At 42.3% G+C, this 21895-nt stretch overlaps 5 protein-coding genes across 8 annotated transcripts in view; 3 read left to right on the top strand and 2 right to left on the bottom strand.

The window, feature by feature from the left end:
- slc38a10 (solute carrier family 38 member 10) overlaps window positions 1-3290 on the top strand; it is a 29138-nt gene extending 25848 nt beyond the window's left edge. For 3 of the 4 annotated variants that reach the window (XM_044103609.1, XM_044103607.1, XM_044103606.1), the window contains 2 exons: window positions 184-324; window positions 1404-3290. In XM_044103609.1, the coding sequence (XP_043959544.1) occupies window positions 184-324; window positions 1404-2629 (1367 nt within the window). In that variant the 3' untranslated portion in view covers window positions 2630-3290. The remainder of the gene's footprint in view (window positions 1-183; window positions 325-1403) is intronic. The other variant, XM_044103608.1, reaches the window with a different exon arrangement.
- ndufaf8 (NADH:ubiquinone oxidoreductase complex assembly factor 8) lies at window positions 3085-4822 on the bottom strand. Its single transcript, XM_044103610.1, has 3 exons — window positions 4553-4822; window positions 3517-3627; window positions 3085-3427 (listed from the first exon to the last, which is right to left on the bottom strand). Exons 1-3 carry the CDS (start codon window positions 4631-4633, stop codon window positions 3407-3409), a joined length of 213 nt encoding a protein of 70 aa, XP_043959545.1. The 5' UTR covers window positions 4634-4822; the 3' UTR covers window positions 3085-3406.
- Window positions 4823-4997: 175 nt separating this feature from the next.
- Window positions 4998-13331, top strand: tepsin (TEPSIN adaptor related protein complex 4 accessory protein). The gene is made up of 13 exons (XM_044103605.1): window positions 4998-5112; window positions 5396-5468; window positions 6480-6571; window positions 6644-6737; window positions 6833-6900; window positions 7417-7498; window positions 7585-7656; window positions 7764-7952; window positions 8243-8426; window positions 9883-9996; window positions 10086-10164; window positions 10847-10981; window positions 11065-13331. The coding sequence occupies exons 1-13, from the start codon at window positions 5074-5076 to the stop codon at window positions 11671-11673; spliced, it is 1830 nt and encodes a 609-aa protein (XP_043959540.1). The 5' UTR covers window positions 4998-5073; the 3' UTR covers window positions 11674-13331.
- A 1153-nt stretch (window positions 13332-14484) lies between these two features.
- si:dkey-21c1.1 (uncharacterized protein LOC100150256 homolog) lies at window positions 14485-16729 on the bottom strand. Its single transcript, XM_044103604.1, has 3 exons — window positions 16198-16729; window positions 15908-16010; window positions 14485-15392 (listed from the first exon to the last, which is right to left on the bottom strand). The coding sequence occupies exons 1-3, from the start codon at window positions 16212-16214 to the stop codon at window positions 15150-15152; spliced, it is 363 nt and encodes a 120-aa protein (XP_043959539.1). The 5' UTR covers window positions 16215-16729; the 3' UTR covers window positions 14485-15149.
- A 142-nt stretch (window positions 16730-16871) lies between these two features.
- LOC122823699 (archaemetzincin-2) overlaps window positions 16872-21895 on the top strand; it is a 7201-nt gene continuing 2177 nt past the window's right edge. Inside the window, exons 1-6 of the mRNA XM_044103603.1 lie at window positions 16872-17280; window positions 18956-19244; window positions 19988-20161; window positions 20265-20393; window positions 20487-20650; window positions 21380-21556. Of these exons, the coding sequence (XP_043959538.1) occupies window positions 17224-17280; window positions 18956-19244; window positions 19988-20161; window positions 20265-20393; window positions 20487-20650; window positions 21380-21556 (990 nt within the window). The 5' untranslated portion in view covers window positions 16872-17223. The remainder of the gene's footprint in view (window positions 17281-18955; window positions 19245-19987; window positions 20162-20264; window positions 20394-20486; window positions 20651-21379; window positions 21557-21895) is intronic.

Genomic DNA, 21895 nt, shown 5'->3' with positions numbered 1-21895 from the left:
CTTTGAAGAATCAAACTGCTAAAACCTTGACCTGCAGGTGAACAACTCAACCTGGTGCATCTCTGTTAGTGAGGAAAGCCTCCATCCACCTTGCCCTCTAACATGTAGCTCCAGTCCTGTCGTTCCTGAGGCTGCGGTCTGTAGTGTGTCTTGCTTCAGTTGGATGTGTGTGTGTCCGTGCAGAGGGCCAGCTGGACCACGCCGTGCTGCTGCAGGTGATCAAGGAGCAGCAGGAGCAGCAGAAGAGACTTCTGGACCAGCAGGAGAAGCTGCTGGCCGTCATAGAAGAGCAGCACAAGGAGATCCACCAGAAGCAGCCGGGCGGTGTGTACACACACCACACACACACACACACAAAGACACACGACTGCTGTTCAGCTGATTTATACATGTGCTGAGCAGCTGTGGGTTTTCTTCCTTTGCATTGGCTACAAAATTTATCGTTTTGCTTAATGGAAACACTGCAATTTGTTGTTTTTCAATCCTAAGTTTTTGTGCTACAATCAGGTTTTTTTTTTTTTTTGGCAGTATCAAAATTGGTTTATTTGTCAAAACTGCAGTGGAAACACTTTTTTTTTTTTTTTTTTTGCATCACACGAGTCACATGATCAACAACTGAACATCGCCACTGGTGCAAACTACAAAGACGAAACCAGAAAGGGGCAGGAGTATCATCACGCTGTGTATTTTTCAATAATTTATTACGTAAATAAACTTATTCGTAGCTGATTTTAATTGTTTCTTGTTTAATGGAAACATCGCAAGTGCAAAATTGTGCTTTTTGATGTTAGCAGAATTGTAGCCGTGTTTCAGTTAACCGCAGAATTATGCAAATTACAGAAATGGTTTTACTTGATGGAAACGCAGCAGTTTGAAAAAAAAAAAAAGCAAACGTTATTTTTTGATAAAAAATGTTTGCAGCAGGATGAGGCGGTTTTTCAGCCGTGTCTAAATAGATGAATTTTGTAAAACTGCAATGGAAGAACTTTTCTTGCACCACAGGATCAACAACAGGATGCTACTACTGGAGAAAACGATGATGAAAACAGGAAGTGGTGGTAGAATGATGGTTTGGTTTTTGGGTTTTTCAATGTGCAGCTGGCTCCAGCAGAACTCACAGAAACACACAGTTCATTGAAAGTTGTCTCATTCCAACCTGTTGAATCCAGAACTCTTCTGTAATTTCCCCAGAATGCTGCATAAGCAGCCGTTCCCAAGTAGGCGGGGCTTGTTGCTCCAACACCTGAATAAGACGCCGACGTCTCCTCTGATTGGCTGATAGTTTGTTTAGTTCCATGACTTAATTATGAATATATCTCATGTAAATGTTTAAATCCATCACTGCCATGATTTTAACGACTTATAGACAACAATAATTCATTATTTATTTTTGTGTGTGTAAGGAGCTGCAGATGTTGAGGCAGAGAAGGGAGTCCAGGACGAAGGAGCGGGGAAAGCCAAAGATCCCGACGTGGGATCAGACCTGAAGGCAGCAGCAGCTGGAGGACAAGATGCTGCTGCTGGGGAGCAGAGAGCGGCTCCAGCTGGGAACGCAGCAGGCGAGGCCGCCAAAGAAGCTGCTGCCGCTTACAAGGAGGACGTCAAAGCTGCACCAGGAGGAGAGTCTCAGCAGCAGCAGAGCGATCTGGGGGCCCGGGGGGTCCGGCTAGGGAAGAAAATATCCGCAGAGCTTCAAAATGATCAGGCGTCTCAAGTCAAAGACGAAGAAAGAAAACTCGATAAGGAAAAAGAAGCGATGGAAAACCTGAAAAAGGACACACTGGACAAGGACAAACTGGACGGAGACGGAAATAAAAATATCGCCGGTGAGAACGAGCTGGAAAAGGAAAAACGTCAGAGGGAGATGATGGAGAAGGAAGCCCAGGCACAGCTGGATGAGAGACGGGAAAAACTGCAGTTAGAGAGTGAGAAAGCTGAAAAGGAGAGGATAGAAAGAGAGAAAGCTGAAAAGGAGAGGAGAGAGAAAGCTGAAAAGGAGAGGATAGAAAGAGAGAAAGCTGAAAAGGAGAAGATAGAGAGAGAGAAAGCTGAAAAGGAGAGGATAGAGAGAGAAGTGGAGGCGCGGGTGGAAAAGGAACGAGAGAAGAGAGAGAAGCTGAACAGAGAGCAGGAGCTCACCGAGAAGGCAAAGCATTCTGAGAAGCTCCGGGTTGACGATGAGATCAACGAGAGAGCAAAGAGAGAGCAGGAGGCGAAGGAGACTCAGGAGAGGCTGCAGCAGCTGCAGCTGGTTCTAGAAGCCAGAAACGCAGAGGGAGACGAGGGCGAAGCTTTGAAAAAGGGAGGAAGAGACCTGAAAGAGAAAGCTTCCTCAGAGGCCGGAGCCAACACCGACGCTGGGGCCAAGAAACGCCTCCAGGGCTCCCACGAGAATGCCAGGGACCAGGGAGAGACGGATCTGAGGCGCAGGAAGAGAGCCCTGGGGCCCGGAGAGGCCGCAGGGCCCCCGGGGGACGCCGGAGGATCCAGAGGGGTCCACGGCCTGGAGCCCCTCCTGGAGCTGGGGGGCCCAGACCTGCATGCTGCCCTGGAGCAGCAGCTGCTGGCCGGGGGAGTGTTGCACTCCAGACAGATTAAACAGGTCGCAGTGGACGATGGCGCAGAATAACACACACACACACACACACGCACACACACACACACACACTCTCTGCACCTCTCCAGCTGTACAGCACAAACCTGCAGAACCTCAGAACTCCGCTGCCTTCATCAGCCTCTGATCCACAGCTGACCCAAAGTCTGTAAATATTAACTTATTTTTGTCTCTTATGAACATTCTGGAAAGGTCACTGTGTAAATAGAACTATCTCTATGCAAAATCTGTCATTTCTGAGCAGGAATATTCTGTATGTAGTGTTGATATTTGTGTGGATGGAACCCGCCTCTAGTTTTCACGCTGTGGTGTTTTTGTCGTCTCGGTCCCTGTTGTTCTGTTAAACCCGGTTAAGGCTCTCCTGTGCATCGCAGCCTCATAAACGGCTCATCAGCTGAACGTAACTCTCTTCCTTGGTGCCTTCCCTTCAATATGCTGCAAAACAGACTAAATGTGCAATTTTTTTCCCCCCCACACTTTTTTTTCTCTTTTCTCCTTTTTTACCTTCATTTTTCTACACAATAAGAATAAAATGAAGGCGATGAGATGTGCGGTTGGAAATCTTGTCTGTATTTTCTGATCTCTCCTGTGAAGATCAAGATAATTTTTACAAGCAGATTTTTCTACGTGTAATATTTTGCTTATAAAAAGATCCAATAAAAGATATTCAACATTATATATTGCTGGTTTGTATAAATCTCGACTGAAATGAAATAGTTTTGTCTTCCCTATCATAACATCCCATCAAAGCTCCACTTGGAAGGTTTTCTCCCACAGATCAGTCCAGATGTGTCATCTGGTTTTCTTCTTGGCCTGGGAAACAAATGATGAGAAAAACTTTTCATTAATCAATAATTCTAACTCCTATAACACCAATTCCACTATTGCGGACTGTAACTTACTGCGTTTGTAAAACAGGTCTTTAGTGCCTCAAACTCTTTAGCACACAGATCCTTCCTCAGCTCCTGTTTACCAGATGTTGTAGCAGCAACACACTTCCCATAAACAGCTGCCTACAGCGAAGAAATGAAAGGAAACAAAAATTAGTCATATTCATTTTTAATCATCTTGCAGGGAATATTTAGTTTGACCTCTAAAGTGGAGTGTCCATTTTTATTCACTCCAGTTGTGGTGATTCGTCTACAACTGTGCATAAAGGTGGGGAAAACAAAACAGTGAATTTCCACCACAAAAACATAGATCTTGGTAATTTTCTAGAAAACACATGGAGGTTTCTGACAACGAAAAGTAGAAAATGGTAATATTTTCAAGAAAATATCTGAGTTTTTTGGTGGAAAAGATGTATTTTTTCTATCTACGATACCCCTGATATAATGTATGTCTGTCAGGTTTGCACATCTAGGAGACTGAAACTTTTGCCCTTTCTTCTTTGCAAAAAAATAAGCTTTGTTGGGTTGGAATGAAAAGTTTTGGGAACATTTTTTTTTTTTGATTTATTCTTTTCACTGATTTTCATTTGAATCTAGGTCCGCATGCAGGTGGGCTGTATTTACTAATGAGATCCCGAGTGAAGCCAGTTTTTCACTAGATTTAATTTAGGATAAATAAAACCTCAGATTAAAGGAGTTGGATACAAATGCATGCCACACTTTGCAGTTTTGTGCTCTTGTAATGTAATCACGACGCCTTTAATGAGGGAATTTGTATATTATGAACAATATCACACTTATACAGGAATACAAAATGCTTTAAAAAGTGCATGTTTGATATAAATTTGGTAAATGAGACTACAACCTTCAAATACATACGTTTTAATTAATATTTTGCAGCCCATGCCAGAATACAGTTGAATATTTATTTAGGAAACAATGTAACAAACAATGTAAACAAAGAGTAACTGTAACCCAGTTTATCTGTAGAATCATCCTAACGAAGGACAAACAGGTCATCAACAAGCCTCATTATGTTGGATCTTACCTCATCTGCACACTGAGCTAACAGCTCAGGGAACCGTCTCAGTCTCTCTCGGCTACGACTCCATACATTTGACCCCGACATGCTTTTGTCCTTTGTGGTTCACATCAACAACAGTAAAAAAAAAAGAAATTCTGCAGTGCCTATTGGTTTATTAAATTCACGAACAAACCCAAAACCTGTTTAAAACAAAGATATCATCCAGTAGGTAGTGTATTCATGCCAGCCAGGGACAGCGCCATGTTGGAATCTCTGTTACATGAAGGGAAAAAAAAGTCAGCCTGATACTCTAAGTCTGATTGGCTGACAAGAGCTGTCAGTCAAAGTGGTGCCTGTGAAAACGTCATGGGCCGGGAGCTTTTCTTTCTACCTGATTCGCTGATTCCCACGCTGAGAAGGCGTCAGTACGCGAATAGACCTGAAGTATTCTAATTACTGCCTTCTGATTGGCTAGCTGTCAATGATGACCCCGCCTTCCCAGATTAGCCGGAAAATGAGTGACAAGCAGCTAGGACTGCTAAATCATGGCAGCATTTATGGAACGTTTATCTTTCCTGCAGAAAGTAAGTGAATTTAACTTGCGTTGAATGATGACCGAGCAGCTAACACACTAGAGGAAGAGGACACGCAGGAGCTAATGCTAACTTGCTCTCCGTTAATGCTTTATCCTGCTTGTAGCTTCTTATTGCTAGCATTCAAGCTAAACACCTAAATAAACAAGTTTATCTTTACATATCTTGTTTTGTTAGAGCTGAAAGTCACTGTGTTATTATATATATTATTATTAATGACTTTTCTGGCTCCTGTGTGTTAATATCCTAACAATAATAATAATAATAATTTCAGATCCCCACATTGATGAAGGCAACAGCAGATGATGAAGCTCCCTGTCCTGGTTACCTTTTCCAGGAGATTGGAAGTATCCTTGTTTGGCTGTTGTTTGTCCTGCAGGTTTGTGTTTTTTCCAAGATCTCAGAGCCTCCAGTGCTACATGGTTCCACTCAGTGTAAAAGTATTCACACCCTTTGAGCCCTTGCACTCCACCTTCACCCAGCAGACGTCTTCCAACAACGAGTCTCATTCTGCCGCTCTTATTAACTTAACTGACAGATTCTCCCATCTGATGTGTTTGTCTCTGCAGCTCCTCCAGAGTTGGCGGCCTCTTTGCTGCATCTTTATTAATTCATCCTCTTTCCGCATTAAGATGCTAAATAGAGCAGTTTTCACTGAGATGTTTGGCCCCATAATTCGCCCACGGGCCACACATTGTCTACAGGATGCTGTTTCTTTTTTCTTTTCAGTACAGTGTTTAATAAAATAGAAAATGATTTTGGTAGGTCTGGATTATACAGCTGAACTTATCATGACATAAGGGTTTCATATCAGCCAGTATACACAATTATTGATTAGTACTTTGTTTTAAATATCTGATATACTGCCAAGCTGGTGGTGTGACCTTACATTTCTTTATGCAGTTTTCTATCTACGCCGTTCTTTTAAAATTTTTAAGCAGTTATGAGGCACGGTAGCAAAACATTAAGCTGTTGCTGCGCAAGTTACTCGACAGGTTGTTGCTAGGTAACAAAAGAGTGAGTAAGTTAACGTGAGAGCTTGAGCAACTAAAGCCTTACCTCTTCCTACATCCCCCAGAATGCTGTGCAGATCTGAATTGGAGTTCAGTGAAATTATTGAATATTTGATCAATATCTCTTGATATTGATCATGGTTCATGGCTGATTTATTGTCCAGCCCTAGATTTCGTGTAATCTGCGTAATACACACATGAATACACACGCCTGCCACACTTTCCAGATTTTTTTTTCTAGAAAAGCTCTTTGATGAAATGTTTTGTTTGATTTTTTTTTAGATTATTTTCAAGCTGTGCTGCTCTTTATCGGTACAAACCTTTGACCTTTAACCCCGCTGTTAGAAATCTGCCACGAGTCGTCTGGCTATGGCCAGTGTTTGCTGGAATATCTCCTGGAGAGGCTGCAGGTGGAGTCGTGTCACGTCAAGCTGAAGGTGAGAGCGACCGGCGCCAGCCGCGCCTTCCTGTCCTCTCAGTTCCTGATGCCTCTCCTCTCCCCCAACCAGGTGCTGAAGATCTTCATCCATCTGTGCGGACACGGCTCAAAGCACTTCCTCACGGAGCTGAGAAGGAACTCCACCTTCATCCAGCAGGCATCGAGTGAGCCCCGCACCTCGATGCTTTCAGGAGCTTCAGGCTCCACGTACTTCCTGAGCCGCTGCAGATTGTTTACGTTCTAAAAACCTGCCTTTCAGTTTACAGCGGCGCTCCAGACCCCGTCCACGGCACGGCGCTGTACCAGAAAGTGAGGAGTGCGGCACAGGTGAGCTGCAGGATATCATCTGACTGTTACCACGGTTACAGTAAGATGATGGAGCATCCCACTCAGCTCCTTCAAACTAGCCAAAAGCAATTAGCAAACATCTGGTGGAACTGCATTTCAGCTGATCTCACTATAGGAGTTACTTCTCAGTGAAACACTGGTAGAAACATGGTTAAAGGGTTAATAGAGGAGCCATGTTGTGATGACTTCCTGAAGGTGGAGTTTCAGGAAGAACAGGAGTTTTTAAAGAGACAAAGGCCTTAAATTACAAAGTCAAATTTGAAATGCATAATTTTTATGACAACTGAAGATAACATAGATACTCGATAAAAAGGCACAAGGTCCCTCGAAAATACATAATACTGCTCATTTAAATATATTTGAATATATATTAATTTATTTTTGTATTTGCTCTGCCTTCCAGAGCTGCTGTTTTTTTAAATGTCGTTGTGCTTTCTTTCACAATAAAGGGATTCTGATTCCAGTGACTGTAAGTTTGAACTGTTTTCTTTACAGGAAGTGGCCCGTTTACTTTTTACGGATGCAGTTTCCACCAAAGACAGCATTGCTCCTCCCACCACAGGCCCAGCATCTCTGGGTGAGTATATGTGCTATTTAAAAAAAGAGCTTTGTGATGTTTCACCTCGGAAACAATCACTCGTCAGTGTGTTTGTTTCCGTTCAGGAATGGGGTCAGCAGGCTCCCAAAGGTCGGGGTTGCAGGGATTCGGGTACAGTCCAGGGAAGCAGGGGACAGGTGAGGGACAGTGGTTGGTTGTTCAGTCTGTGGAAAGTTCTCCATGATGAAGCTGTGTCTCTGTGTGTGTGTGTGTGTGTGTGTGTGTGTGTGTGTGTGTGTTATAGGCAGCGACACCCTGCTGGATAAGATCCAGAAGGCTGCTGAGGTGGTGGCCAGCGCCGTCCTTCCCCCCACCGAGCACCAGGGCATCCGCTTGCATGAGAACCACTACCGGGCAGTCGTGGCGCCATCCGCACCCATAGAGGTCGCCGTGGCAGCATGCGCTTATAACCTGCCCACTCGCAGACCAAAAGGCGAGACATTTGCGTTGTTAGTTAAATTATTTCTCCTTCAGCCTCTCAGTGTTTTTGTCACGTTGCAGCCACACATTCAGTGTATTTGTTTCTGTTGTCGTGGTGAATAATTGCCATGTGGACAACGACCCTGAACATACAGCGTATTCATGTGGTAGAATGACCCAGTCAAAGTCCCAACCTTAGGCGATAAACCAACTTTCTACTTTTTCTGAGCCGATGCAGCCCTGGCGCCATGGCAACGTAAAGACAAATAAATCCCTTCTCTGTGTGTCCCTTCACCGCCACAGCCAGCCAGCGATGCCCGGGGCAGGTGGGGGGCGGATGGGAAGAGACGGACAGCAGCAACGGCTCCTCTCACCACTCCTCACAGGACATGGCCGCCAACAGCACAGCTTCTGCTGGCAGCAAGTCAGCCGGCAGCAGGAGCCAATCAGGAGCCAGCAGAGAGAGTAACGGGGACCCCTCTGAACGGTCAGTAAAATCCTTTAGCTGGACATGTTGTTGTGGTTTTTAACTGAGTTTTACATATGGAGTGAATGTGTGTCTCTGCCTCAGCAGAACTCATCGAACTACATTTGGTCACATGTTATTCCATCGTCTGTGTTGATTTAACCAACAGACAGGATAAAATCCAGGTCCAGTGGAGGTAAAACTAGGGAGAAGCACACACCTCTGTTTTCATTGTTTAACCACGTTTAGGAGTTTTTGTTTTGGATAAACTATGAAAAGCTGGGATATTTTTTTGTGTAAACTTGCTCAAGACAAGCCTGAACCTCCGTTGTCGGCTGATACTAATTAGATACACACCAATCCACTTCTTTCACTTCCAATTCCAAAGTTATTGGAAGTGTTATTGGTTTAGTATCGGCCAATACCAATCTGGTACAGAAAAACCTGAAATTGACTTAAAATGTTTCTCTTTATTTAAACAGACATAAATGTACTTGATCACTAATTCATTTGCTAACTCTGCCCCAATACAGCACACTGAAATACAGCAATAACTTTGGGTAGGTTACACAAAATTCAAAAAATAAACTGAAACAAACCTTTCAAATGGTTCAGAAAGGGCACTTAGGAATTCTTAATAAAATATAAAATAATAAAATAAATAATAAAGCATAACATCTCTGAGTTTTTACACTGTTAATTACTTTTGTTGTCTATGCATTGTGCACATTCAAGTCTCTTAAGTCCTCCATCTGAAAGTGAAATTTACAAAAATGTGCTTTTTACCATTTTGTTTAGAATTTATTGTGAAACATTTTGATTTAAAATTGTCACCATGAATTTCAATAACGTTTAAAAGAAACTGACTAAAATTTTAATTTTATTATTTTCTCCCGTTTTATTTCCACCAAAGCATCAATAAATATCAGTAAATTTAAAAATATGATTAAATGACGTCTCATGTAATCATTTTAACGACATCAATCATGGTTAAGTAAGCGCCGTCCCGAAGACGCTTATATCACATGTGAAATCTAATAACTCAAACACTTTAATTTCTCTGAATATTTTGTGAATAATAACTCATTTTTTTTGTTCAGTAACATAAGACTTCTTTTTATTCCAGTGGCTTTCATGCTTTTTTTCCCCCCACTGAAGGTCTCTGTGTCCAGCTCGCTTTAACCGGCTTGTCCACTTCAAAATGTTCAGAATTTTAATGAGAACAAAACCCAAGTCATGTTTTCTAGACACAGATCTACCAGGGGAACCGCGTCATCCTTCCCTCTTCAGCTTTTTGCGTGGATCTTCTTGGAACTGGCACAGAACAGCCTCTACTCTGGTTGCCTGGGTGATCTGGCTTCTGCTCAGATAGAATATGAGACCCAAAATCCTTGGACTATAGCTGAACCAAACCAATAAGATTTTAGTGTTGCATAGTAGTGGATTGCTCTGTAAAAGCCTTGCTCTCCACATGTAGGACCGAAGCGCTGCAGCTGGGGGACTGTGGTCAGGAGATGGCTCTGATCAGCAGACTGACCGAAGGATCCAAGGTTTTCCTGACCAGAGAGGAGAGTCAACACTTCCTGAAAGAGTCTGTGCTTCTCTTCTTCTTCAAGCTGCTCTCTCTCTTTCTCTATGCTTTGTGTCGTCTAAGCTAATGTCTCTTTTCATCCTTCTCAGGTGTTCTACTCTTAATTGTGAGGTTGTGGTGGAGTTGCTCTCAAGCAAGCTTCAAGACCTATCGTACACAGTTAAGATGGTAATAGAAACACTTCGCAGAGAGGCAGGGGTGCACCGATAAATTGGGGCCGATTTCCTTCATTTTGGGAGATCGGTGACGGATCAGTACCCGAGAAACCGATCTAATCTACCAATCAAATCCAGGGTTTCTTCTACATGCGACTGATGGTGGCATAAAATAAAATCTGCCATTAATTTAAATATTATGAAGCGTTAAAAGTTACTTTATTTTTCAAAAATCAACCTGGACGGCTCTTGCCTGTCTGGCTGCAAAAGTTACCCACTGCACGCTGCGTCGCACTCAGGAGTGAAGAAAAACTAGAGGCAATTGTCCAAAGCAGAGAAAAGGTGAAATAAATGTACCTAACGACGGTTAAGTTGAATCCATTTTTAGTTCAAGTTTGAGAAAAAGCCCCTAACGTTGACGTATGTTGGATTTGAACGGCAGTGACATAGTTGATACAGTCTGTAATGTTGCAGACACGTTTTGAAGGCTCCCTGACCATGGTGTTTAATCAGGGTGGTGACACCCCACTGATGCCAACTTAGTGACTTTTCAGACCAAAAGAAATTCATTGCAATTCCAAAATCGGAATGAGCAGTTCAGACTATTTAAAGATCGGTGCACTCCTTCTGACAAGCCTTCTGTCTGCTGTGAGGAGTTCTTCTTCCTGTGAACCTATGGTCCTCTAATCCCGCAGCGGGCTCTGTGTGCTGTCGCCTGCCTCATGACCTCCGACCTTCTTGCTCTGGAGCAAACATTCCGAGCGACTCAGCTCAGACTCTGCCAGCTCAGTGAGGGCCCTCCAGGACCCGTGGCCAACAAGGCTACCAAGGTAAGAAAGGAAGACGGGGAAGGGAAGGGCTGAGAGGTCAAAAGGGTTTGAGATTAGGTGGAATGCTTATCGTCTCTCTCCAGATACTGCGACAGTTTGAGGCTCTGATGGGCGGACCGCTACAGGCAACCAGACAAAACACGGCGCAGAGCAGCCATCAGGCAACGCCTAATCAGTGTCACCCCTCTGCACACTTGGAGAGCTCGGAAGCAACAAACTCTGCCAACACCTTCTCTGGACCTAATGAGTCTGAGCTCTCGTCCAGCATCATCCAACCGCAAAATCTCCCGTCTTCATCTTCCAGTCTGGATGAGAGTTGGAGATGCTCGACGTTAGAGCAAATGGACGATCTGACCGGCAATAAGGTTGAGTCGGTTAGGACTGCTGGAGACCCAGAGCTTATCGACAAAGAAAGTCCCTGTCTTACCTCTGAACCCGAGAGTGCTCCGGCCAATCAGAGGAGCCTGAGTCTGTTTAGTGGGATGGAGCTGGTGACCAGGGGGGCGGCGCTGTGCGGACGAGGCGTCCCGCACGCAGAGTCCGACGACACAGACGAGAGCGGACTTAACGCTGAATGTTCACAGAACTTCTCCGTGGTTTGGACTGAAGACAGAGAGGAGGAACCTTCAGGCTGCAGTCCTGTCTCATCGGATCCAGAACCAGTGTCCGTTTTCTCCTTCCTCAACTCTTGACTAATTGCAACAATTCTGTTCTATGATGATGTCAAATATATAGCCTTTCAGAAAGTTATTTTAACGTATTTTTTTATTTTAACCACTTATAACTTTACCCCATGTGCAACCAGTCAGGCATGACATTATGACCACCAATATGGATTTTTAGGGATGCATCGATTGCACCTTTCTGTCCGATCACCAATCTTTAAAAAGCTTGACCTACTGAGTCCGATTTTGGCCGATACCAATTTTGCTATAAGAGATACCTGGTAGTACCTGGTAAACTTTATGCTCACAAATAACACCTACAGATGCCTTATCGATCAGGCTGTCTGCTTGTAGGAATAGCATGAACTGAGTTCTGTCCATTTTTGTCAGGATTATTCCATTTTAGTCAGCAACCATGTTGAGTGAAAAGCATCAAAATGGTGCTGAAACAGACATTTTTCAGTATCCATATGTGGAAGTGTCTTCTGTTCTAGCAGGCCTGACTAAAGCCTTTACTTGTGTCAATATTTGTAAAATCTCTTATTCTGTGGTAAAACTATCGCAATTTGTTTCTCATCATCAACGATTCAAAGGATTTCTGGCTCAAAATCCCTTTGAGGCTGTTTTAGTCAAGTCCTCAAGGGCCAGCATCCTTCAACTTTTAAATGTGTCCCCTGTCCAACACACCTGAGTCAATAGCTAAACTACATTCTCTGTATGGAGTCAAGTTGTTCAAAGTGACCTAAAAATGTGACTTCAGGTGGTTTGAGGCAGAGTCTAAAAGCCCTTGAGGATCAGAGTTTGACACCTGCGCTTTAAAGGATCTTGGTGCCAGACACCAAAGCACACCCTCAGTTGAGTCCATGCCTTAACTGGTTGTGGCTGATGAACACACTACTTGACAAGGGTCATATTATTATGCCTGAACAATGTCCCTGTTAGATTAACTTTTTTTTTTGTCTGTTTGCTGCTTTCAACAACAAACTCAGCCAAGAGTCTGACTTGGAAAACTACGGAGAAGCATGTCTGTCCTGACGGGAGGCTGAGAGTTTGGAAACTTTGATGCCTTAGGTTTATTTTCTGTGAAGTATTATAACAGCTGGGGTTTTATGAAATAGCAGGATATCACGATGCCTTACAATGTTGAAAGGCAGTAAGCACAGAATCAGAGATTCAGAGAACAAAGATTGTTTTTTAGCTCATGGTTGCTTTATCTCAGGATTCTTTTTTTTTTGTTTGTTTGTTTGTTTTTTTAAGTAACAACCAACACCTCTGGTGCATGTTGTGAACCTTTAAGGGAAGCCCCTATTTGTGATTTGCACTACAGATGCTTTTCTTTTAACCTCAAAACTTGGAATGAAATTAGTCTTCCATATGTTTTGCTACTAAGCTGTTATGTGGGTGTGAATTTTTCTTTACATGAGGAAAATGTCTGGGGTAATTGTATTTGGAAGGTTGTAATGTGCATGGTTTAAAATTGAATGGATTATTTTTTTATATTTGGGGTTCTGAGTCTGTGATGGGACAAGTGTTTGATCTGCAGTCTCTTCAAATGTCATGTTACATTTACAGACTACAGTAAAGTGCAGTACAACTTTATGTAAAAATAAACTGCTTCAGTGAATACAAACCATGCTGCTGAACAATAAAACAGGCTGTACTTTTGCTACAGCACAACCGCTTCATAAATGCTTATTTATTGCTGCTCAAGACAAACTCTTAACTTAAATATTTAAGAGGAACGCATAAGAAATTAGCTGTGATGCATGAAATAAAGTTATTTCAGGTTGCTTTAATTAATTACGTGCCCTTTTGTTGAATACCAAAACCTCACATCAGATTTGAAGTGAGGTTTTAGCTTAACAGTTAGCTTAGCATGGCACGTTGTAGTTACTACATTCAAGGTTTAAAAATTTATGTTTTGAAAACCAAAAGTCCAGCCCCTCTCTGACGTTTGGATTGTGTAGACTTGGATTCTCATATGTTAAGGTTATGTGCAGCCATATGCATGTGAGCAGATAAAAAAAGAAAAGGGAAAGACAGAATCCTTTTCTGAATCTGTTATGATTCTTGAATCATAAGATTTAAGAATCACTTTAAGTTGAACAAAGTGTTTAGTCATTCCTGACTTTGTTTCTCTGGGGTATAAACAGCAGAAGCTGTTTCCATTACAAACCTGTGCCCATCTTTGTTGCTGTCCCGCTAGTGAAAAAAACAGGACTCCCAATTGGTCTCTCCATTAAATAAGAATAGCAATTAAAAATCGCACGTGAATGAGTTTGTTCACGCGAGAAGTCGTTAAAAACATGCCACCTCAACGTCTTCCTACCACTTCCTGTCGTCGTCTTCTTCGTGGTTTGCGCCAGTGCAACATCCGGTTGTTGATCATGTGACTCGTGATGCGAGTAACAAAAAAAAAAGGCGTTTCCATTGCAGTCTTGCGAAATAAACCAATTTAGAACAGTTGAAGAAGTTGGAAGGAAATATTTCAGTTTCTTTTCTAGCTGATTGAAATCCTAAAATCCTTTTTTTAGATTTAAAACATCTGAACAAAGAATTAAGTAAAGGTGAGGAGGTCTTGGTTTGAAGACATATGTATCGTTGACGTTAGCATAAAACACTATTTTTCTTTAGTGTTTGTATTAAAAGGTAATATTTAACCAATTTGCAATGTTCTGTTATTTTATCAACAAAATTTTTTGTTTTAAACAAACACTTTTAGATCACGCTATGCATGTCATTACTATGCTGTTATTAAATTATGCCATGAAATTGTCACCAGCCACTAATTTTTGAAGATGACCAGCTTCCTATTTAGAAACATGCAGCCAACTGGAGTAAAGTGCATACCTTTATTTCAATACACAAGCACCTTGGATCATCGTCACACTTCTGTTGTTATTAGCACCAATGAAGAATGTCCATGCAGCAACGCACGCATGTAAAAAGAATGATACTTCTTGATAAAGTGCACAGGGTGCGTACACGCACTCACACACACTCACACATAAACACAGCACAAGAAGAAAAAAAAAAGACACAGTAGCTAGACCATGGAAAGGCGGATGTGTACGACGTCGTATCAGGGCCACTTTGGAGTTTCAAAAGTTGGAAAGTTTTTGATTTTTGAAAGTGTAAACTTTCCAGTTTTTGAGATTACCCTGAAAATGTCTGAGATTTTTCTAGCAGATTTTCGGCTTCCCAAAATCAGAAATTCACTTGTTTTTTTTTCTAGAAGAAAAAAAAAATTGATTAAAAATTTCTGATTTTTTTTGGCTGAAATTTACTGTTCCTTTTTTTTTTTTCTAACTATGATACTAATACGCCGTCAAATTTGTGCTTATGGTCTCAACCAATGATAAGACGAGCTGAGCGGCTCATCGACCCTCCGAACCTCCCACTCAGACACACACACACACACACCAGACTCCACCCCCGCGCCAGGATCCTGTGACGGCGTCAAAGGCTTCAGCACTAAATAAGACGACAGAAGAGATCAAAGGTCACGTCGAGCCCAGCCACCCTCTGGTCTGCAGGCTGCTGAAGTGCGCCTCCCGCAGGACTCTGTTGATGTGGTCGTAGGAGGCGCTCTGCCCGTGGCCATGGAGACGGCGCTGCCAGGAGCCGGCCGAGTCTTCACGCTCCGGTCTGCCGCAGTTCTTCTGGTGGCGCGCGCTCAGCCCGGCGCTGGCCTCAGCTGCCCTTTCTGGACTGCTGGTTCCGTTGCTGCTGTCGCTGCTGGAGGACTGCAGATGCACACAGAGAGGAGGGAGAGCAGGAGGAGATGCGGAGCTTTAAATAAAATATTCTCAACAGATAAATCAGAGAGTGGTGCAGTTGCTGGGAGAAGCAGGACTATACGTGTATCACACACTCTAAATGTCCACCGTTTCTACTGACAAGGACATTTATTACATATATATATATAAAAAAAGAAACATGAACTATTCAAAGGAAACAAATAAAAGTAGGTAGGAATGGGATCACTAAAGATGATGACTCTGTATGGAGTCTAACACTTTTGAAAGTAGATTTGAATCTAAATGGGAAAGTTAGGTCCTAATTTATTTAATTTATTCTTGAATGGCCCTGGGCCCCACTTTGAACACTCTTGGTTTAATACTCTGGCTGAATACAAATTCAGACTTTTTATCTGTGAAAATCATGCATCCTTTGCGAAATATGTCAAAACTCAAATGGTATCAATACTTTCTGCAACGCGCTGCAGAATGAGGAAGAACCTTGGAAGCGCAGAGCTAACCTCCGAGTCCAGGTCCGACACCAGCAGGCAGGGACCCCCTCCTGACCTCTTGGCCTGAGGGTTCAGCTGGTCGTCGGCGCTGTCACCGCTACGGTGTCGCTTCCTGTGCAGAAACCGGACAAGAGCGTGTGACAGGAGGAACTGCAGGGAAGGGAGAGGCAGGAAGAAGAACCAAAAATAGAGCCACACACTCATATGTTCCACGTCTGAACACATTGTCTTTAACAAGACCCAGAGGAAACTATAACACATCAATAAAATGCAGTAAATGACGACACTTATTCCGTTACCTGTTACCAGTCAGCATTTCTGCAGCCTGATACGGAGGATATTTGGCACCGAGTTGAGAAGACTCCTTCAGAGGCTTTGACAGCGGCTTAGTTTTACCAGCATTTCTCGGTGGGACTCAGTGGCACAGCCTCACTAATCTCACCGGAGAGCCTCGGGGAGTGGAGCCGAATCGGTACAGCTAACACACCAGCCCCCGCACTGGGTAGTCCGGCTCTCTTCGGTTCTCCGACGTGTTCTCAGAGCGAACCCACAGAACCTACTGCTGCGTGTTCTCGTTCACTCAGCGTAATCTCGGGGAACTCAAGGCATGACGGCGAGAAGGGAGCAAACCGACCCGCAGCTAACTACTTTAGCCAAACACTTCTTCCGCTTTCGTATTCACACCGTTTATGGCGTCGAGAAGCTTTATGAGGCTCGCGGTGGTTCGATGAAACACAACAACAGATAAATTAGGGAGATATTACACTTCTAATTCCCAGGCACCAGGAAGTCGTTTAGTAGTACCGCTTCAGAGAGCCGCTTCTCTGAGACGACGAAGTTGGCATCATATTCAGAACGTGACTAAAGGAATATTCAGCTCCGTTCAACGACCATTAACATATCTAATTCAAAGTCTAATAGAATGCTTAAACAAAGAAAAAATATATTGTATTTTATACTTACTACATATTAAATAGTTTGTGATTTACGAAATACATTTTTTTCAATTTGGGAAAACAAAAACATTGAAATGTCTCGTTTTTGAGTCTTCATAAAAATCACAAACTGTGTCGTACAGAATCTATACTCAATTCAAAACAATCCAGTTCACGTATGGCGATTCTTTGTATTTCAGTATTAAATGAGCGGAATATCCCTTTAGTGAAGTTTCGGACTTGGCTCTACAAGATTGACGCGAACTTCAGCCTGATTAAGACTCCACCTCTGTGTTTACATTGCGTCATCAGACGTTATAATACTGGGCTCATTAGGGGAATTTGAGGTCAAGATATTAGGATCCAAGAGATGGCAGCAGTGCAACAAAAATGGGTGCAAGCTGCCGTTACAATCTAAAGAAGAAGAAGTTGGACGTTAACGCCATGGTGAGCTTTTGCTAGCTCCTGCTTACAGCGACGTTTTAATAATAATTAATAATAAAGGACTAATAAATAATTAATAAATAATAATAATTATCTCATTATAGTGAGATTATTATAATGAGATGGTATTTCAATATAATGAGACAGTATCTCATATAGTTGTCTTCCTGCCCAGCCTTCTAACCGTACAGCCAGACAAGAGGAGCAGCATAAGTAAATGAGGTGGATTAGCAATGCTTGCTAACAGCTGACGGTGTCATCTAGGATATGTTACTGTGGAATATTGTTTCTGTTGCTCAAATTTAAAGGTGTTATGTCATGGCAGTTATACACCAAGCTGTCTCTTTACTCTGAGGCTTTGCAAGACTGACTGCGGCCAGAGATCCTTCCTGTAGTCCTTTGTGATGAGAAATACAAGCAGCATACTGTAAAGCACATATGTCAGAGTCAAGGCCCGCGGGCCACATCCGGCCCGCGAGAAGATTTTTTACGGCCCCTGGGATGATCTTGATTTATTATTAGAACCGGCCCGCAGACCGCAGCAGGCCGGCACCCCGTCTGAAAAAAAAAATCTTCCTTATTTGAACTGTAAGTAGTTCTTTAAATGTTCTGTGAGATGATGTACTTACCCATGTATCCATAACAACCGGAACTTTCAATATCCACCAAGTTATTGCCGAAATATACCGTCTATTAAACGAGTGCCCCCCGGATTAATTACACTCTGTGCAGCTGCAGCTGCGAAGTTACCGTATTAACCCGATACTTGCTGGAAAGTGCAACGTCTCCCCTTTCAGAAACCGTTGGAATTTTCCCACTTAGCGCTACGTGTGGCGGAATTACGGTACTGCAAATTTAGATAGATTTTTGCACTTTATTTTATTGTATTTCAATCCAATTATATTTTTAAAATATTTCAGTTGTGTCTGTTGAAAATTAAAGATTACTGACAGAGCCATAAGAAAATATTGCTTTATTTATCTGATCATATTGGAATATATTTCTTAGGTTTTCAGTAGGTTCAATTAGGTTCACTAGACTATATGCGTCATTTAAAAAAATTTAAATGAACATTCGATCAGTCCGGCCCTCGGCTTGTAGCTACATTTTTTATTTGGCCCTCCGTCCATTTGACTTTGACACCCCTGCTGTAAAGACACAGTGAGTGTCATAAATTATGGACATAGAGTATAGAGTGCACACAAAGCCCTGATCATAGCATTAATGAATATGTAAAGAAATTCATAAAAAGTGAGAAGAACCTGGGTCAACATACATCAGTGAATATCTGTGGTTGGTTCGCTCAAATGTTTGGAGCAATCCAGCTGCTGCGGTTCCTTAAAAACAGAAAACATAGAAAAATTTAATAATTGCTTCTATTATACAGGCAAAAGGTGCCTGCCCAAAAATGGACTTTTGTTTATCTTCAACATCCCTGCTGAATTGTTAATAGCATACAGCAGAAGCAATTCTGTTCCAGTGTCTTTAACTCTTCAGTCTTTAACTCTTTTTTTATAAGTGTTAGTGAAGCAGTTTTCTTTAAAGACAGCAACGGGGTTGAGGGGAGGAATCACTGCTACACTATGCTAGGCTCAGCCGCAGTAAAAGTTAGTTTTTATTATTCTGATATAATTTCATTCTGTCTCCATCTCCTGATCTCCGGCCCCCCATCCCACAGATGAACGTGGTCCAGCATTCTGAGGAGAAACTCCGCAGGGCTTTGGTGTCTAAATTACCTTCTGTGGCTAAATTATACAACGACTACACAGAAGGAGAAAGGCGCCTCCTGGAGGAAGGACTGCACCCTGGGCAGCGAGGGTCTCTCTTCCAGCCCATCACTCTTCACTCTGACTCGGATTGGATCGTTGCTCATCCTGAGGAACCCCAAGACTTTGAGGCTTTCTATAGAGACCCTCACCGCAAGACGCCTGACGCAGGCCACAACACTATTTACATACAAACTATCGGTGAGTGAGCTTGTGCTACATGTGACTTGAACTTTTTGAATTTCTTGTAAAATGTGTTTTTCTTAGAAGGTTGAAGGTTGTCAAATAATTCAACAAGTATTGCGAATTTGATGTATTGTTTTACAAAACCCTGGTTGCGCTTCCAAAGACCATAAAATTGCTCGACTTGAAATTACAGAAATGGATGTGCTTAATGAAAGGACGCCAATTTAGAAAAAAAAACCCTCATGTTCAGTAAAAAGTTTTTTTAATATGAGGTCATATTTCACAAAACTGCAATGGAAGCCCATTTTTCGCATCACACAATGTGATCAACAGCAGGATGTTACTACTGTTGGAAAAAAGTGAAGAAGATGACAGGAAGTGGTAGAAGGTTGAAGGCATGGCGTGTTTTTTAACGACATCATGAGGACAAACTTATTTACGTGATCTAAACTGTATTTCTTACCTAATAGAAACATCGCAATTGTGAAATTGTGTTTTTTTCAACATGAGCAGAGTATCAACAAAGTTTTGAGCACATTTCCAATGGAAAAATATGTAATAGTAGCTGTGTTTCCAAATCCACTAAGGTCGAAAAAACACAATTTTGCCACTGTGGTGTTTTCTACAAATAAGAAACTACCTCGTTGTAGTCCCGACATTTTTTTTTTTTTAATCAAAAAACTATTGTTTTTTTTATAGGTGTGTTTCAGTTAAGCAAAATGTTTTTTTGAAATATCAAACCGTGTGTCTGTTTGCAGGTTCTTTTGGAGATGAGGGACTCCAGACAGACCAGTGTGTTGAATGGCTCAGAGATTACTGCCAGGCCTTTTTCTGGGGGCTTTCTGTTAAGTTGCTTCCAGCAGTTGGTGTGTCTGAAACAGGATGCTCCTTTAGGGTGAACAGCAGCTCACACAACCTGCAGATTCTCACGGGTAACTCTGACATATTTCTTCATCCAAGCTTTGCTTCGCGATGTCAGTCGTCTGTACTTTCCCTTCAAACACGACCTGTTTGTTGTTTCGCTTTGAAACAAAGGTGACTTGTTACGGTTTCTGGGGAAAAGAAAACCAAAAGATGCTTTCTGCATAGTTGGAATCACGATGATTGACCTCTACCCAAAGGACTCCTGGAACTTCGTGTTTGGTCAGGCTTCTCTCAGTGACGGTGAGCTTTTTGTCGTCGTTAAGGAAAATGTACAGCAACCACTAGATGGCGCTCAAATGCATAGAGTGTGACTTTAATTTCCACCCCCATCAGGGATGGGTGTGTTCAGCTTTGCCAGATATGACGACCACTTTTACTCCAGAAATTATGCTGGGAGGCTGAAGAAGAAGCTTCAGCCGAGGCAGGGAGATTACTCTGTGTTCCAGGGATACTACACTCCACCCATCACCAGCACTCTGCTGCTTCGATCCTGCAAGGTTGTTAAAGACCATATGGAATCATTTTTACACGTTTCCATTTTCAGTCGCACTCATATTTTTGGCTTACAATAGTTCTATTCATTTTTCATGCTTGGAGTTTATTAAAAAGTTAGCGCAGAACAGCTGAGGACACAGCTGCGCGATTGTGTGATGATGTCATATTGAGGAAGCTGAACTCGGCCCCTGATTGGCCCATTAAGGAGGCATGAGGAGAAATGTCTGACAGCTTGGATACCTATCAAACTGAGATCCCCACCCAGGGATTTAAAAGATCATAAACAGTTATTTGAAACACAAAATCTCAGAAATGTCCAAAAGTTGAAAATTCTTAACCGTTGAAGCTTATACATTTCCAAGTTTCTTTCTAGCAAATTTCTGAGATTAATCTAAAAATGTCTGAGTGTTTTTTGTTTTTTTTAATGTTCTGCTCCTGTTTTTCCTCTTATCTACAATGAAAGGAAAAACACATCACACTTTCTCTTTCAGTGGTGTCAGTTTTTTATTTCAGAAAAGCTGTACTCTGAAACTACTCTATTTTGAAAATAATTGCAACGACTAAAGTGACGGTTGCATTTTATGACTTCAACATTTTAAGGCCTAAAACATGTTTAGAAATAACTCTCCCAGTCTTTGTGTGTTCTGTGCTTTGAGTGCAGGTGGTTTTATCTCACTTGTTCTGTTTGTGAATTTGCTTTGATACGGTGTGTGTGTAACATGCTGTTGCAGACCGTTACCCATGAAATTGGCCATATGTTTGGAATAAAGCACTGCCAGTGGATGAACTGTGTCATGCAGGGATCGAACCACTTGGAGGAGTCGGATCGTAGACCACTGGACCTCTGTCCGATCTGCCTTCACAAGCTTCAGGTCGCAGTCGGATTTAAAATTGCTGACAGATACAAGGTAAAACTACACTCTGCTTAATGTACGCTCAACTATTCAATGTACTGGAGACATTTTTATGCTGTGATGAGGATGAGTGCAAAGTAACTTGGCGTTTTAAGGGCATATGATGTCAGTGTTAGAAACTCTGATTACATCAGCAGGTTTTCTGGGAGTTTCTGGGTCGGTGTTCTGCGCCCTGACATGCCTGAGTTCACATGACGGACTGAATTTTAACCTCACTGTGGTACATAGCTGGTACATCCTAAAAAAATATCTTTCTCAGCATCTGCTTGAATTTTGAACCCTAACGGAATGCTGCGTATTTCCGCTCCACAAGAAGGTTTTTCTGTAACAATT

This window comes from Gambusia affinis, linkage group LG20 (assembly GCF_019740435.1).
Source record: "Gambusia affinis linkage group LG20, SWU_Gaff_1.0, whole genome shotgun sequence".
Classification (NCBI taxonomy): Eukaryota; Metazoa; Chordata; class Actinopteri; order Cyprinodontiformes; family Poeciliidae; genus Gambusia; species Gambusia affinis.
Note: the sequence above shows the minus strand (reverse complement) of the source record. Positions and strands in the feature narration are given on the sequence as shown.